Source organism: Oncorhynchus tshawytscha, linkage group LG04 (genome assembly GCF_018296145.1).
Source record: "Oncorhynchus tshawytscha isolate Ot180627B linkage group LG04, Otsh_v2.0, whole genome shotgun sequence".
NCBI classification, from domain to species: domain Eukaryota; kingdom Metazoa; phylum Chordata; class Actinopteri; order Salmoniformes; family Salmonidae; genus Oncorhynchus; species Oncorhynchus tshawytscha.
In genome coordinates, this window is record NC_056432.1 from 18,007,819 (window position 1) to 18,023,902 (window position 16,084).

The 16,084-nt window shown below is 43.6% G+C and overlaps 1 protein-coding gene across 2 annotated transcripts in view; it reads left to right on the top strand.

Moving 5' to 3' along the window:
* LOC112247890 (protein FAM222A-like) overlaps positions 1–5,185 on the top strand; it is a 68,079-nt gene extending 62,894 nt beyond the window's left edge. For both annotated transcript variants that reach the window (XM_024416710.2, XM_042320395.1), the window contains one exon: positions 1,717–5,185. In XM_024416710.2, the coding sequence (XP_024272478.1) occupies positions 1,717–3,200 (1,484 nt within the window). In that variant the 3' untranslated portion in view covers positions 3,201–5,185. The remainder of the gene's footprint in view (positions 1–1,716) is intronic.
* Positions 5,186–16,084: the final 10,899 nt, after the last annotated feature.

The window sequence follows — 16,084 nt, forward strand, 5'->3', positions numbered from 1 at the left end:
ATGTGATGATCAAAGATGTTTTTTTATCCTGTGTTGTAAAGAAGATCAGAAAAAAACTGCCACCGTACCATTAGCATGTTTCTTTTCTCTTCAGAGCAAATTAAATAAGTACCTGTGGGAACATCAAAGCATGGTGCCACCACTGCTGTCACCAGGGAGGGTTGGGAGAGTTGTGTCCCAGTCAGGCAGCCCCGGTCCTGCTACCCACTGATCTGGATGCCTATGGTCCTTTATGCCTTTATGTACGGTGTCCTTGTAATCTGTACAGTGTCCTTATCAGGAAACTAATACTTGGTGTTAGTCATACACCTCCAACTTAATATTACGGTGTTCTTAATGTTTTGTACACTGTGTATGACAGTTCCATCCCATTGTGATCAGTTCATTTACAGCCATAAACATGGGATTGTTTTAAAAAAAAATCCATTGTCTCTTGTCTTATTTAGGACCAATTGTGATGCTGGAGTCTGATATATCTGTCATTGACTATTGAAGGTTGTGATATATAGGCCTAATATATCTGTCTTGAACCATCAATGTTTTACTTCGACATACAGAATTTAATCCTCTTGTAGTCGGAGCAAAGGGAACGGCTTAAAAAGCATCTTCCATTTTGGCATTAAATTCACAGACACTAATACTATGCCCTCCCCCTGCCTTTTAACTCCCACTTTATTTCCTTTATGATATGGATCTTGTAGATTGAATCATTTTCACAGTTGAAGGCCCATTGCATTGTAGAAATTAACTCTCCATGGTATCAGTAATTGGAGTGGAGAAATTAGAGTTGTGACTGCTTAGCTATGGAGTCTCTTTAACATGACTTTGTGATAGGAAATGAAATGGAGTAAGTCCCGCTCACACATCCCCTACCCTCAACTCCTCAGGTTGCCATAACATTCGTTGACTGGTTCTTTGGCTTCTCATTTTGGTGCTTTTTTTTGTTGTTCGCTTTTGCAGAAAAATTACATTTTTGAAGAGGTTACGAGTCATTGGGGGCAGTTGATTTATCGGTTGTCAATTTAGTTATATTCCCTGACGCCACTTTTTGTGGGACGTAGTTAATTAGCCATGAAATTGTCTGAATAATGTCGTTTGAATCCAATATCGCCATGGTACCCCACCACCCAACACTGACATGTTTTATTTTTTTAATGGACATTTTGCTGCCTGCCACCTCTACTCACGTCGGTTAAACTCTTCCTACTTGAGTAAAGGACAATCAAAGTTTTTTGTGTGAGCGGACTCCAACATTGTGGAATTTAATTTTGGGGGTTGGAATGGCTGCAGGTACTCCAGATAGCAAAGCCCCACTACGACCACCAGTTTCAGTTGTGCATGACCCGTGAGCTTGGTTATGAGAGTAATTCTGGTACCAGGCAGAATATCTATCTAGTGTTACACCCATAGAGATGCGTACGTATATGACTATATTAATGTGTTCGACATCAATCTGTGGTTACTCCCCTATACTACAACTTAGATCTAAACGTTACAATTCAGAGATTCCCAGCAGTAGTTTATCAGCAGTCGTCACAGTTCTCTAGTTATTCAACATGGTCTCATTAAAATATATTTTAAAAATTCTGAACCATTGTAGTTATACTTGGGGTGATGTATTAGTTTGATGTTCCCTGGGGTGACGTATTACTTGGTCACATGTTGGTTAGCTCTGTCCCTTGTTCTCACTCCAGTGTCTCTCTCTTTGTTTTGCAGGTGAGCTGGTGGTTCCCATGCATTCTCCCCGCTACCCCAGTGTGGCTGAGCTGGATGCCTACGCCCAGAAGATGCAGAGCAGCCCGCTGTCCATCAAGATCTTCCCCACCAACATCAGGGTCCCCCAGCACAAGCACCTTAACCGGACTGTGAATGGCTTCGACACCACAGGTAGCCAGCGCTATAGCCCCTACCCACACCTCCACACCGGCGGCTACACAGGCCTCCTGGCCATTGTCAATGCCTCCTCATCCTCCTCCTTCGGCCCCACTAAGGGCATCATCAAGAACTCGGAAGGCAGACGGACTAAGCTCTCCCCAGCCCAAATAGCTGTGGCCCCGTACCCGCCCCCTAGCATTAGCACTTTAGCCAATGGCCACGGCCAGATGGTGTACCACACGGGGTCCTCGAAGCCCCCTGAAGCACCTGCCCTCTCCCGCTCGGTGCCCCCTAACGTCACTGTGGCCGGCTCTATGATCCCCGTGACAGGGGGGCGAGGCCTGGCCCAGCCCCTCTCCCAGTCCAATCTTCCCTCCATCCAGAGCATCATCTATCAGATAAACCAACACTGCCAGGCCCAGGCTCTGCAGCAGGTGTGCCAGGGGGCCACCTCCTCCACCGCACCTTCCACCAAACCCAGCCCCTCCAAGAAGGGTGCGGGGGGTGTCAAGGGCATCTCCTCTGGCTCCTCGGGGGGTGGCTATGTGGGCAGCATTGCGCCCCAGCCTAACCTGGTGTACACAGGAGCGGGGCTGCCGCTGGCGGCCCACAGTGGCGAGGCCATGAAGGCCGGGGTGTACTCGGACAGTATGGACTACATCCTGTGGCAGAAACAACAGCAACAACAGGCTGTGCTTCGCATGTACAGTGGGGGCAGCGGGGGAGGAGGGGCCATCAGTAAGTCCCCTGAAAGCTGTGGTGCCCCGGGGGGAGGGGGGATTATGGCCAAGGCCCAGGTGTTGTCGTCGTCATCCTCCTCCTCCTCCAGACCCTACCACCTGACGGGGGGCGTTGGCAGCGGGGGGTGCCTGGACAAGGTCAGCTCCTCTCCTCTGAACTGCATGGGGATGCATGGCAACTTCTCTGTGGGCCAATACTTTGCCCCGCCCTGGAACAGCGTGCTGGTCACCCCTGACAGTGACTGTTACAACCCCCACCAGGAGCTCCTGAGGACCACCACAGGAGGACCAGCTACGGGGGGCCACAGGGAGATGGTCTACCACCATCACCCCCACCACCATCACCACTACCCCGCCATGGACAGTGGGAGTGGCGGAGGCCTGTGCTGCAGCCTGCCCAGTAAGAGTCAGCTGTGCAACACATCGGTGCTGAGCAGCAGCCTGCAGTCTCTGGAGTACCTGGTCAACGACATCCACCCGCCCTGCATTAAAGAGCAGATGCTGGGCAAAGGCTACGAGACTGTGTCGGTGCCACGGCTGTTGGACCACCAGCATGCCCACATCCGCCTCCCGGTTTACAGATAGAACGAGGATGAGAGCGCGAGTGCCAGAGCTCAAGAATTAATGAATGAAGCGAAATCTGGATTAAAGGTGAGGGACAGAAGATCTTGATTTCCTGGGGATGTACAAGTCTGTTGAGACTGGCACTGCTTGAAGCAGGGAGGGGGCTCAAGGGAGGGAAGCGATGGCGTTAGACTGGATCCTGTGTTGGATGACAGGCTGGAAGAGGGGGGGGGGGGTAAATAACCACTCAGCCCAGAATGGTTATTTATCAGTGGGGGAGAAAAGGGATTTCAGTGGTTTTGGTTTTTAGAAGATTCTCCTGATGTCCCGTGGTTAATTTGCCAACTGGAATTTGGGGCAGTTTTTTTGTTTTTTTTGTTTTGTTTTTGTTTTGTTGTTGAGTTGACTAAACCTTTTCCTGAGAATCATAGCTTGATATGAAGTACATACAGCCACCTCTGTTCCCCCATCCAAATAGAATGCCAGTGGGGTGCTGTAGTCACATAGAAGGACCCAAAGGGCCAAGGTGTAGGGCTGCTTTCTAAACTCCAAAAGAATACGCACACACATACATTTGCTTACTCAAGCACGCACACAAGCACACACGCACACAAGCACACACACACACCAATATGCATACACACACATACACAAACAAAACACAATATAATAATAAGGAAAAGAAAAACATGGAATCAATACTTTGGTATGATGTACAAGAATCACAATATTGACTGAAAAATATATTACAATATTAGTAATTATTGTTATAATTGATACTATAAATTGCACTGCTTGGAGTTTAAAAACATTTAACTTTGGAGTTTGGATTTGGGTAGTTTGGATATGATATGTTGAAGAAACTTGAAACTACTTTTGTTGTTTTCTATATTTGTGGGTATATTATATGCATTGGCTGCTATGGGGAAAAGTGTCTCAATGCTTTTTATTGTTTCATTTGGGGTTTATTGGTTTATTTAGTTATTCCTCCTCAAACTGACAGGCAGTTTCTGATGTTCTAGTGTAAGGCATAGTGGCTGGCCAGAGTGCTCTCTTCTCTAACCAACACTGGAATCTACAGTATATCTTCAAAATAAAAAATGTTGCAAAAACAAAGATGAGAAAAATGTCACTATTGAAGATTGAGAGGTTGTCAACTATGACCTCTTATGTGTATTTGTTTATTTTTGTCCCCTAGACACCCCCCGCCCCCCAACAAAGAAACCCCCAGTTTAGGCATCTGAAAATGAGGCTGAATCAGCTTTTTCCTATGAGAGGGCTTTTTACTTAATTCCGCTATAATGCTATTCCTCTCTTGCCTAACTTTTATAAGTAAGTATGGTAGAAGTGGGATATCCCTTTCACTTTTGGGCCCTATCATATAGAAGGAGTGTGAGCCGGGACCAAAGGGGAGTCTGTCCAGGGTACACCGATGTGCCCCATACCCCGAAAAACAAGAACAAAGTGAAACAATCATGCCCTGTCCTCTCAGGTGATGTGAGATGAGACAAGGTTCACTGCTTTTTCCTAGTACGTTTCAGCCCATGGTTGAGATGAGTTGAGCCCGGGTCATTCATTGACTTTAGGATTCAGAACATTTAAATATTTATTATGTCTGAGTTTCCCTTGAATGTGCTGCACTTAAATTACTGCGATGTCTAATGCCTTTTGGGACTCGAGTGAACCTGAGAAAAAAGACAAATTGGATCAGTGCAGCAGTGAAGCAGTCCTCTGGTCCTAAATTAGCATTTCCTTTGTCAGTCAAATTTCACTGGTAAATTGAATTTATTAACTGGAGAGAGAGCTGGGCTTTGTCACGAGGAAATGCTGGCAACAGTGGAGATATATAAAGTGCAATTATTATGACTGTATTAACGTTTCTCTGAGCTTACACCAAAAAATGTAAACTACAGTTGTGAATACATTCCCAATGTTCCCCGATCCTCATCCTTTTCTGTTTTCAGGTGTAAAATAAATCTCATTTGAGAATATATTCAGAAGCCAAATCTTGGCTGTGAGAATTGTCATTATTTTTCTACTGTTCTAAAAAAAAGAAGAGAAAAGGATCTCAAGTCAAATATCCATGATTCTGGAGTTGATCGTGTTTTTGGCGAGTCATGGTGTGGCTATCTAAAGTTTGTGTGTGTGAAATGTGTGTTAAAAAGGCTTCATAAATGCTTTTGAGGTCATTACAGAACCCAAACTAACCTTTGCATAAGGAATTGCTCTTTTAAATTTGCCACGTGTTCAAATGGCCTAGTATGAGTTGCATCCATTGTTCACATACACTAAAAAATAACAATTATCAGCCTACAGTCATTGTATTTTTGAATTTGAAGATATTCCAACACTGTATCCCTAGATTTACTGGAGCCACAAAAGGGAGACAACTAACGGCATCAGCAAACATAATTTACGTTTTCCCCTCAACCCGCTTTTTAATCAGAATCATGAGTCTTAATGAATATGCTAATAATGTTTGTGGAAGTCCTTGGAATGCTGACAAAGCAAAGCTCTTAGACCAAAGTGTACCTGGACTTGTACTAGTAGTTTAAGTTAGCCTCAAAGGCACAATGCAGCAGTTTTTATCTCAATATCAAATCATTTCGGGGTAACAATATAATTACCCTACTGTGATTGATTGTTTCTTTTTGACCATTTTAATTGAAAACAAACATTTCTCAAGCAGGAAGAACTGAACTGAAAGTTTTCAGTTAGAACTGAAAATGTGCTGTTATTGGCAGAGCGGTTTAGAACGCGCTCTTATTGGTGTATTAAATTTACCACATGGTTATGTCACCAGGCAGGCCAAAACTCCATCCCACCAAAACAGGGGCAAATTTCAGGCATTCTTTTCAAACAGCTCTTACACTAAAAGGGCATTTATAATTTTCACAATTTTACAGTATTATTCCAACATAGTTTGGAAATGTATATAAAACACAGGCAAATCATGTTTTTGACTGCACTGGGCCTTTTAACATTCCATAGTAAAATATTTTCATGTTATTTCAACAGCTTAGTACCCTCGCCACAGTTCTGTTTCTGGCATCGTTTTATTCAGTCTTGTCGAAATATTTTGACAGATTTACAGAAGATGCATCAGATCCCAAATCCCTTTCCCTTTGGCTTCTGCACCCATGCATTAAACCATGTCACATGATGTTGGAGGAGGGATAGTGAGACTTCAGGCAGTGTGTGGAGCAGTTGGTGTCAGCGTTTTCCCACAAGGAAACGTTAGTGGTGATGGGCCTCCCATCTAATGAGAGTATTGGATAACGCCTGGGTGACGAACTGTGGGAGTGGGATGAATTTGCCCACAGGATTGTAATGCACTATATCCTGTTTTTCAGAGAGCAAGGGGATTTTCTTGAGGGACAGAAGAATCGATAAAACCCTTTAACTATATTGTATTATATCCCTTATCCCATCAGGTATTTCTTCTCGTGTTTTTATTTTTTTAGAAAATGACAAAATACCATCAAATCTACATTTTTTTCCTTATTAGAAAATTGAAAGAATATTTTAGAAATAAACATCTGAACTGTGAGCTCACGTCCTCTGCCCTTCGACTTCACTGTGGCAGACACTCAAGCTGACCACATGAGCCCCTGGGGACTTGGCATGCTGACAGATTGTCTTTCTTCTTTTGGTCGTATCTGTCAGATCGTTGTCACCACAAAAGGAACGTCTCGGAGCACCCTTCCAGACGGGTATCTCTTCATGCAGGGCATGTCATCTTCTGTCTGTCCCTTTTGGGAGGTTATTGTTGTGCATTGAAACACGGATTGTCAATGTGCTTTTGAAACAGTGGATGTGCAGGACTTTACTCCTCAGCACTCTTCCTCTCTCCTGACTCCACACAGACTTAAATTTAGGCTTATATTATTTCATAGCCAAATTTAAAGCTCTGCACTCCACAATGGGCACTATCCTCTCAAATTCTAGTCCTGTAGACAGTTGATTTATTATGTAATGTCCATTTGCAACACTGCTTTTCAGAGTTGTACTTGTCATTATCTGAGGATAGAGAATAATACCGTGTTTGAGTTAAACTATTTCATAAAGAAAGTCTCATCGTTCCATTCCATCTATAAAAATCGGGACCATTGACGCTTGGTCAATAAAGGCGATTGTTTTAGATTGTTAGCATTCAGTAATACTATTACAATGTATCTCGCGTGCTTCATTGGGTGGGATAGGAGGCTTTATTTTGTGGTCACACAGCCTCCAAACCCTCTGTCCCAGACTCTGGATAAAGGGGGGTTACTGGTGATGTAATATACCTTACCCTCTGTCTACTTGGGACAGTGGATGCTCAGCCTATATCAGGATAATGGAATTACATTTTCAATAAGACTTGTGGGCGTCCATCCATGGGTCCATCCGTGCAGGACCTCTCTCAGCTGCAGAGGCAGAGTGGCATATGGCATGTCATTATGGAAGCCCTCCCTCCCTCCCTCGCCCTCATCCAGGGCCAACAGAGTTCACCAGTGCTTAAACAAACCCAATGTTAGGAGGACTGAAGGGATGGGGCAGTATAAGGGGGGTGGGAGTCACTGAAACACAGCCAATGCAGCGTCGTCTCAGAGGGCCTTCCTCTTCTACAACACCCTGGGCTCCGAGGCAGCGAAGGCTCTTTTGAAAGATGGCCTATTGTTTTTGATGATTGGGGGGATTTGTTTTCTGTTGGATTATGCATGGCTGTGGCTGTATGTGCCCAGGTCCTAGCTGGCTGAGGGGCCCTGCCTGCTCTCTGTGACAGATCTCACAAACAGAGAGAGATGGAGAGGCAGTGGGGGTCAGAACAAGCCCTGAAGCATTTAGTAATCAGGATAATTGCCACGTTGCGGCTGCTGCTGGTTTCAGCCTCCCAGCTGGTGACTGTTCTCCCATATTCACATAGGCGATGCTTTGAGAAACAGCAGTGTGTGCCTCTGGGAGTGTTATGATGCACACTGGTTACTCACATCAAACCTTTCTGCCAATCTATCAAGATCTCTGGCCAGGATTCCAACAAATCCCACTACACCAATATCACACGGTCTTTTCACTGGTAAATTTCACTAGTAAATGCTGCAGATGTCGGCTGAAGCATAAAATGACCTTAATTAGTCAAGTGCAGTGGGATGTCGGTGCAGTTTGTTTGAATCCCAGTCTAGCACAGTCTTCAGTGAGGGGTATTGAATGGTTTCCATTTGTATGAAGCACAAATGTACGTTCTTGTTTATCACCTGCCAGTTGTTCCTGGAAGGGCAGAGGTCAGTGGATATATAACAACCGTCTACTCGTTTACTACAGAGAGAATGACCTCCACAACCTTTTTGCTATCTAACTGTGGCCAATGGATATGGAGAAAAGTTAATATCACAGAATGTCTATTGATGCATTCCTCCAGTGCTCTGCATCTCAGGTATCTGAAAGACACAGTGACACTGGCAGAGGGAAGATACTAAGTGTGCGGCCAATGGGGGAGAGATGAAGAGGGATAGACTGTGATAGACAGGCTGTTAAGATCTCTCAGTAAACTCCCCCAGCCCCCGCCCCCGCCCCCTGGCTTCAAGTCCATGGGGTCTTTTCACCTTGTGTACATGCCTGTGGCCATAGAACTACTGCAGATATGGACAGGGGACAGGGGCAGATCAATTAAGGTCAACACCCCACTCCTTACCAGAGGGCTAGCTGAGACATATCCCCTGGCTACCCCATTGGGCCCCTGTGGTCCCCTATCTCAGGGACCTATCCTCCTCCACCTCTCCGCTACCAACTGGAACATCAGGTCAACAAAGTCCTCGCCATTTGGCTCTGTTTAACGCAAAGCAAAGTTTCTATTGATAATTCAGTTTTTCTTGAGGAGGCTTGTTTAGGTGACATAAGAGCCTTACACAAGTTGCATGATATCTATATTGGGGATTGAATCGCCCACAGCAGAGTGCTTACAGTTATCCCTCATAGGCACTGGTGACACAGTTCACAGATTGGCATGTGAATATTCAGTTTGAATGTACAGTACTGTTGTTTCTAGCATTCTCTCTCTTTATGTCATCAACAAGCAATAAAAGCATTGGAAAATAAACCTATAGCACAGATCCAAGATCAGATCAGTAGAATCAGAGGCACTGCTTAGTAGCCCTTCTCTGCCAAAGGAGTGCAGCAGGGCACAATTTTCAGGCACCTACGAAGTAGAACTTTCTTCAATGTTACAACTGTATGTAACAACAAATTAATTCTAGAAGGGCCCCCAAATCTCTCATCTATTTCATGGGGTGGCTATATTGCTGTATCCAATCTAAAAAGTCTGAGGAATTGTTGTTTGTTTGTTCTAATTGTATCTATTCATTGTTCGTGTGGCTCTTTGTGTGGTTCCTGTAGACAAACAGGACAGATTCTACAATGATCTCCAATGCTGCCAAAGTCTGAGGGTGCCACAACCTTGAGAAAATCATATCCAGTGCATTTGGGAAATTTTCAGTCCACTTGCTCACTAACAGGGATGTAAACCAATTTGTGCACAAAATTTAAGAGAAATAAGCTTTTTGCTCATGAAACATGGGACCAACACTTTACATTTGCTTGTATATTTTTGCTCAGTGTATTTGAATCTTGGATTTTGAATAAAAGGTTCTGAATTCTAAAAAGAAAAAAGCTGTAAAATCCTTTAGCCTTGGAATGTTCAACTTTTGAATGTGCCTACAGCAAAGCATCCCTGTGATTGCTTAGCCCCCTCTATCCCAGCCCACATTTACAATCTCCCCCCATTCGCCCCTACAGCCCCACTCCCCTCCCCACCCCACCTCTATCTTATCCAATCTGCTGAGACTGCCGCTGTGTGCCCCCTCATCCAGCCCAGGTACCATAGTGGATCATTCTAATATTACTGTTCCCTGCTTTTTTGTCAATCTCAGGACTGAATTTCTTTATTTTGATGTAGATGGTTAATTTATTCTGTCCTCTGTTCTGTAATATTGTTTGACATTAAGTAAATAAAATGGATGATGGCTTCTATGTCCACGGCTTTGGTTGTTTTTCCTCTCACAGTGGGTAGAAGGCTATGTTATGATAATATGATTTCACTGCAAAGTAGGCCTACTCACTTGAAAATATAAAATAAACACATGCTCTCTCTCTCTGTCCCTCTGTCTCTCAGTTTCCCTCTGTCTCCCTCCACCTCTTGTGTAAAGGTCTCCCCCATCAGATCCTACTCAGGGGTGGGCAACATACGGATCCGTCCCCCAAGCCAATTCAATCTTGCCCGCAAATTTCTTTTGATTAACAAATTATTCTGGCAAGAAATCTACGCAGAAATGTTGGCCCTCAAGACAAAATTCTTGCCCACCCCTGTCCTAACTGATTATGGTAACCAAGGTAAGTCCATTAGTGGTGGGAGGCTGAAACTCCATGAACCACACCATGATCGCATACTGTAGTCTGCTGCCCTCTGCAATCCACTGTGGCCTTTTCACCTGATAGTCTGCAACTACACCTGAGGCAGGCATGATTTGGGTGAGGTAGGATTTGGGTGACTTTGGTACTATCTACTGCTTCTCTCTCATTTATAGTTTGACCATTACTGTTGCATAATTAACCTTGGTGCCCCACGTTAGGAGAAAAGCAGTGGTGTAACGTACTTAAGTAAAAATGCTTTAAAGTACCACTTAAGTCGTCCAAAAGTACTCGTTAAATTTTGAATGTTTGTCAGGATAGGAAAATGGTCCAATTCACTCACTTATCAAGACAACATCCCTGGTCATCCCTACTGCCTCTGATCTGGCGGATTCACTAAACACACATGCTTTGTTTGTAAATGATGTCTGAGAGTTGGCATGTGCCCCTGGCTATCCAAAAAATAAATACAAATAAAATGGTGCTGTCTGGTTTGCTTAACTTTTACTTTTGTACATATGTATATTTGAGTAATTACATTTAGTTTTGATACTTAAGTATGTTTAAAACCAAATACTTTTAGGCTTTTGCTCAAGTAGTATTTACTGGGTGACTTTCACTTCAGTAATTTTCTATGAATGTATCTTTACTTTTACTCAAGTATGACAATTGGGTACTTTTTCCACCACTGGAGAAAAGTTGTGCAGTGGTTTGAGGGGAAAAGGGGGAAGCAAGAAAGTATGAGTTGTATGTAGTAGTGTGGTGTTTACAAAGGGAGGACCACAAATGAAGTGGGGAGGGGTACCTTTTTGATTGTGTAATGGGATAACATTCTTTCCTAGATGGAGATTTAAAGGGAGGGGGAACCACATGACCTGGGAACGTCTAAAGATGGGCTTAGATAAAGAGAGGGCGAGATAAAACAAGCTTTGGATTAAACTCTTTTTACACTCAATTTAGCAAGCTAGCCAAAAGGAGGTGTCCTATAGCAGCTGATTATACAGTGCATGATCGGGGAGGGAGGGGGTAGCAGAGGTTTCTCCAAACAAGGAATAACCCTGATTAGTTAGAGGTCAACTGAAAGCCATTGACCTCTCTCTCCCCTCACCTCCTCTTGCAGTCGCTTGCTCTCGCTCATACTATAAAGTAGCTTCCAGTAGACAAAGTGAAATGTATGTGTATTCCCTCTTGTACTTGTTCCTGGGCTTTGAGTTGGACAGAATTCTACACGTGTGTTTATTACCTCTGGCTGTCAGGTAATAACTTGATCCAATCAAATAATGGTATTTAATCAGAGTGACCATGTTATAAGTTCCCTTTCTTCTTCATTTGTTGGTGTGTACTGAATGTGAGAGAGTGTACAACAGTAGGCCTATAGGGTATGAGAGCATTAAGCACATTTGGAAACACATCTACACCACAAAGTAGGGCCAGGATTCAATTCAAGATGCGTTATAGAGCAGCGCATTATACAGTAATACAGTCATACAGTCCAACTTCATTGGAGTCCACCTGTTGTAAATTGAATTGTTTGGACATGATGTGGAAAGGCACACACCCATTTATATATAAAGTCCCACAGTTGACAGTGCATGTCAGAGCAAAAACCAAGCCATGAGGTCGAAGGAATTATCCGTAGAGCTTAGAGACAGGATTGTGTCGAGGCACAGATCCAGGGAAGGGTACAAACACATTTCTGAAACATTGAAGATCCCCACGAACACAGTGGCCTCCATCATTCTTAAATGGAAGAAGTTTGGAACCACCAAGACTCTTCCTAGGGATGGTTGCCCGGCCAAACTGAGAAATCGGGGGAGAAGGGCCTTGGTCAGAGAGGTGACCAAGAACCTGATGGTCACCCACAGAGCTCTAGAGTTCCTCTGTCGAGATGGGAGAACCTTCCAAAAGGACAACCATCTCTCCACCTATCAGGCCTTTATGGTAGAGTGGCCAGACGGAAGTCATTCTTCATTAAAAGGCATATGACAGCCAGCTTGGAGTTTGCCAAAAGCCACCTAAAGACTCTCAGACCATGAGAAACAAGATTCTCTGGTCTGATGAAACCAAGATTGAACTATTTGGCCTGAATGCCAAGCATCATTTAGAGGAAATCTGGCCCCATCCCTACGGTGCAGCATGGTGGTGGCAGCAGCATCATGCTGTGGGGATGTTTTTCAGCAGCAGGGTCTGGGAGACCAGTCAGGATCAAGCGAAAGATGAACGGAGCAAAGTACACAGAGATCCTTGATAAAAACCTGCTCTAGGTTCACCTTCCAACAGGACAACGACCCTAAGCACACAGCCAAGACAACGCAGGAGTGGCTTCGGGACAAGTCTCTGAATGTCCTTGAGTAGCCCAGACAGAGCACGGACGTGAACCCTATCGACCATCTCTAGGGAGACCTGAAAATAGTTGCGCATCAATGCTCTCCATCGAACCTGACAGAGCTTGAGAGCATCTGCAGAGAAGAATGGGAGAAACTCCCCAAATACAGATGTGCAAAGCTTGTAGAGTCATTCTCAAGAAGACTCGATGCTGTAAGCACTGCCAAAGGTGCTTCAACAAAGTACTGAGTAAAGGGTCTGAATACTTATGTATTCATATATTTTTTTAAATAAATTAGCAAATATTTCCAAAAACCTGCTTTTGCCATTATGGGGTATTGTATGTAGACTGATAACTGTAATCTAACAAAAAGTGGAAAAAGTGAAGGGGTCTGAATACTTTCCGAAGGCACCGGGGTAGGCCGCGATTGTAAATAAGAATATGTTCTTAACTGACTTGCCTAGTTAAATAAAGGTTAAATTAAAAAACTTAAAAACATTTTTTTTTTTTTAAATATGCCATTTAGCAGATTCAAAGCAATTTACAGTCATGTGTGGATTCATTTTGAGTACAGATAGTCCTGGGAATTAAACCCACTATTTTGTCATTGCAAGCGACATTCTCTACCAGCTGAGCTACCAACTCAGCTATAATTTATGCTTGAGCCGACATGTGTAGCGTTTACCGTGAATGAGATATCAGCAAACTTTGAGGAAAATGCCTTTAAAAAGGCTCATTGTCTGGCTGTCCAGTGCACTGCTATTTAAATGCACCTTGGATTGAATCCTGGCTTCAAACTACAAGCACCCCAGTTAAATGTTTAATGACACTGGCACCTCCAACTCTGAAAGTTGAGCTGTTGTTGTTTTTCTCCCTTCCATCCTCCCCACCACCACTCCATTCCACTCCACCCACCTAAACCCTGTGATAAGCTCCCAGGCTGATGAGGCAGGCACAGGCAGCCGTCTCCAGCAGAGCATGTGGAGCTGGGAGACTCACTGCACACTGATTTCATGCACGCTCACTCACACAGAAAAGAGGGGATCTGTGGAGCATAAATGCTTCTCTTATTAGCAAAACTCATCCACCTGCACGCTACATTGAGTCCCTGGCAATTTCACAAGAAATCAAGAGGACCAACGCCCATAGCATGAGCCAATGGGCTGCTGTGCCTCTGCCGTCACCGTACCATCAACCTGCCATTTTGACACTCTGAATCATCCCAAGTTTGCTCCTTCTCAGATTCTAGACGAAAGGTCATCTCACCAGCCACATTCCCCATGATACCTGGGGCCAGTGGTGGAAAAAGTACCCAATTGTCATACTTGAGAACAAGTAAAGATACCTTAATAGAAAATGACTCAAGTAAAAGTGAAAGTCACCCAGTGAAATACTACTTGAGGAAGAGTCTAAAAGTATTTGGTTTTAAATATACTTAAGTATCAAAAGTAAAAGTATAAATCATTTCAAAATCCTTGAATTAAGCAAACCAGACTGCATAATTATTCTTTTTTTATGATGTATAGCCAGAGGCATGCTTCAACACTCAGACATAATTTACAAACAAAGCATTTGTGTTTAGTAAGTCTGCCAGATCAGAGGCTGTAGGGATGACCAGGGATGTTCTCTTGATAAGTGTGTGAATTAGGCAATTTTCCTGTCCTGCTAAGCATTCAAAATGTATTGAGATTTTTGGGGTGTCAGGGAAATATATGGAGTAAAAAGTACATTGTTTTCATTAGGAATGTAGTGAAGTAAAAGTCACAGTTGTCAAAAATATAAATAGTAAAGTAAAGTACGGATACCCAAAAAAATACTTAGGTAGTACTTTCAAGTATTTTTACTGAAGTACTTTACACCACTGCTTGGGGCCCAATTTATTAGGCACTAAATGGAAGAAAACCGACTGAAACAGGGAGGGCCTATCTGAACTTGTCCAATAACAAACGCTCAGTTTGTTTTCCGTTGCAAAGCCTTTTGCCACAGTGAGCCCTAATGAATCCGGCGCACAATTGGCCCAGCGTCGTTCGGGTTAGAGTTTGACCGGTGTAGGCCGTCATTGTAAATAAGAATTTGTTCTTAACTGGCTTGGCTAGTTAAATAAAAGGTTAAAAAAAATACAGCCTTGGTCGTTGTTCCTAACTCTCCCAGTGGATATATTCATTTAGAAATGTCTGACATGGGCGATGTATTTCACAGGTGCATATGAAAAGCCTTTCAGGGAATTACTTCAAAGGAAAGAATAATTACGTTTGGAAAAATAATTTGTCTAAGGGACAATGAGTGATCCTGAAATAAACATGTCAGCATGGCTCTAAACGGATCTGCTTTCTGGACTCTACCACCTCTCTATCTACCTTTAAAGACAGATGCTCCGGTACTTTGGCGACTAGCAAGTATTTTTTAAACATCCCACTTTGAGCTGGATGTGTCAATGTGTAGTTCATATATGCATAATCTATGAGCAGAATAACTGTTTTACCTCAATTAGCCACTGAAATCCCTAGTTTGAAAGCGACTGTGGTCTGGAAGGTGTCCCGCACAATTTTCCATACATGTACCTCGCCATGAGCCAGCCCCCTAGCAATTCGAGTTCCAGCCAATGAGCTTCAGCCCTTTTCCATTTGAGTGACAGCTAGAAAGATGCACAGTGAGAGAGAGAGAGAGCAATGATGTGGTGCACATATCTGCACATTTGTGAGTATGCAATTTCCGGGGACTACTTTTGGCTCATGGGCGCTATTTTCAGAACCGCTGGCTACCTAGTATACAAAAGTACCAGAGAATATCTTGGTACAACTTAAATACAGTACGGTATTTATATGTGGGATATTGTTTTTCAACAGGAAAAGTTCCAAAATAGCTGGTGTGTGTCTTTAAATGGCTGTGAGGGATGGGGTAAATATCAAGTTAGCCATGGTTCATTTCATTGATGAAAGAATTACAGTTCTCCTTTCTTCCTCATTCTGATCCGATGATGATGAGCATATGTGGATAGAGTTAGAGCTGAGTTGATGCCTTTAAAGCATCAACACCATTATCCCAGAAACCCTAGACCCACTCCAATTTGCATACCGCCCAAACAGATTCACAGATGATGCAATCTCTATTGCAATCCACACTGCCCTTCCCCAACTGGACAAAAGGAACACTTATGTGAGAATGCTATTCATTAACTACAGCTCAGCGTTCAACA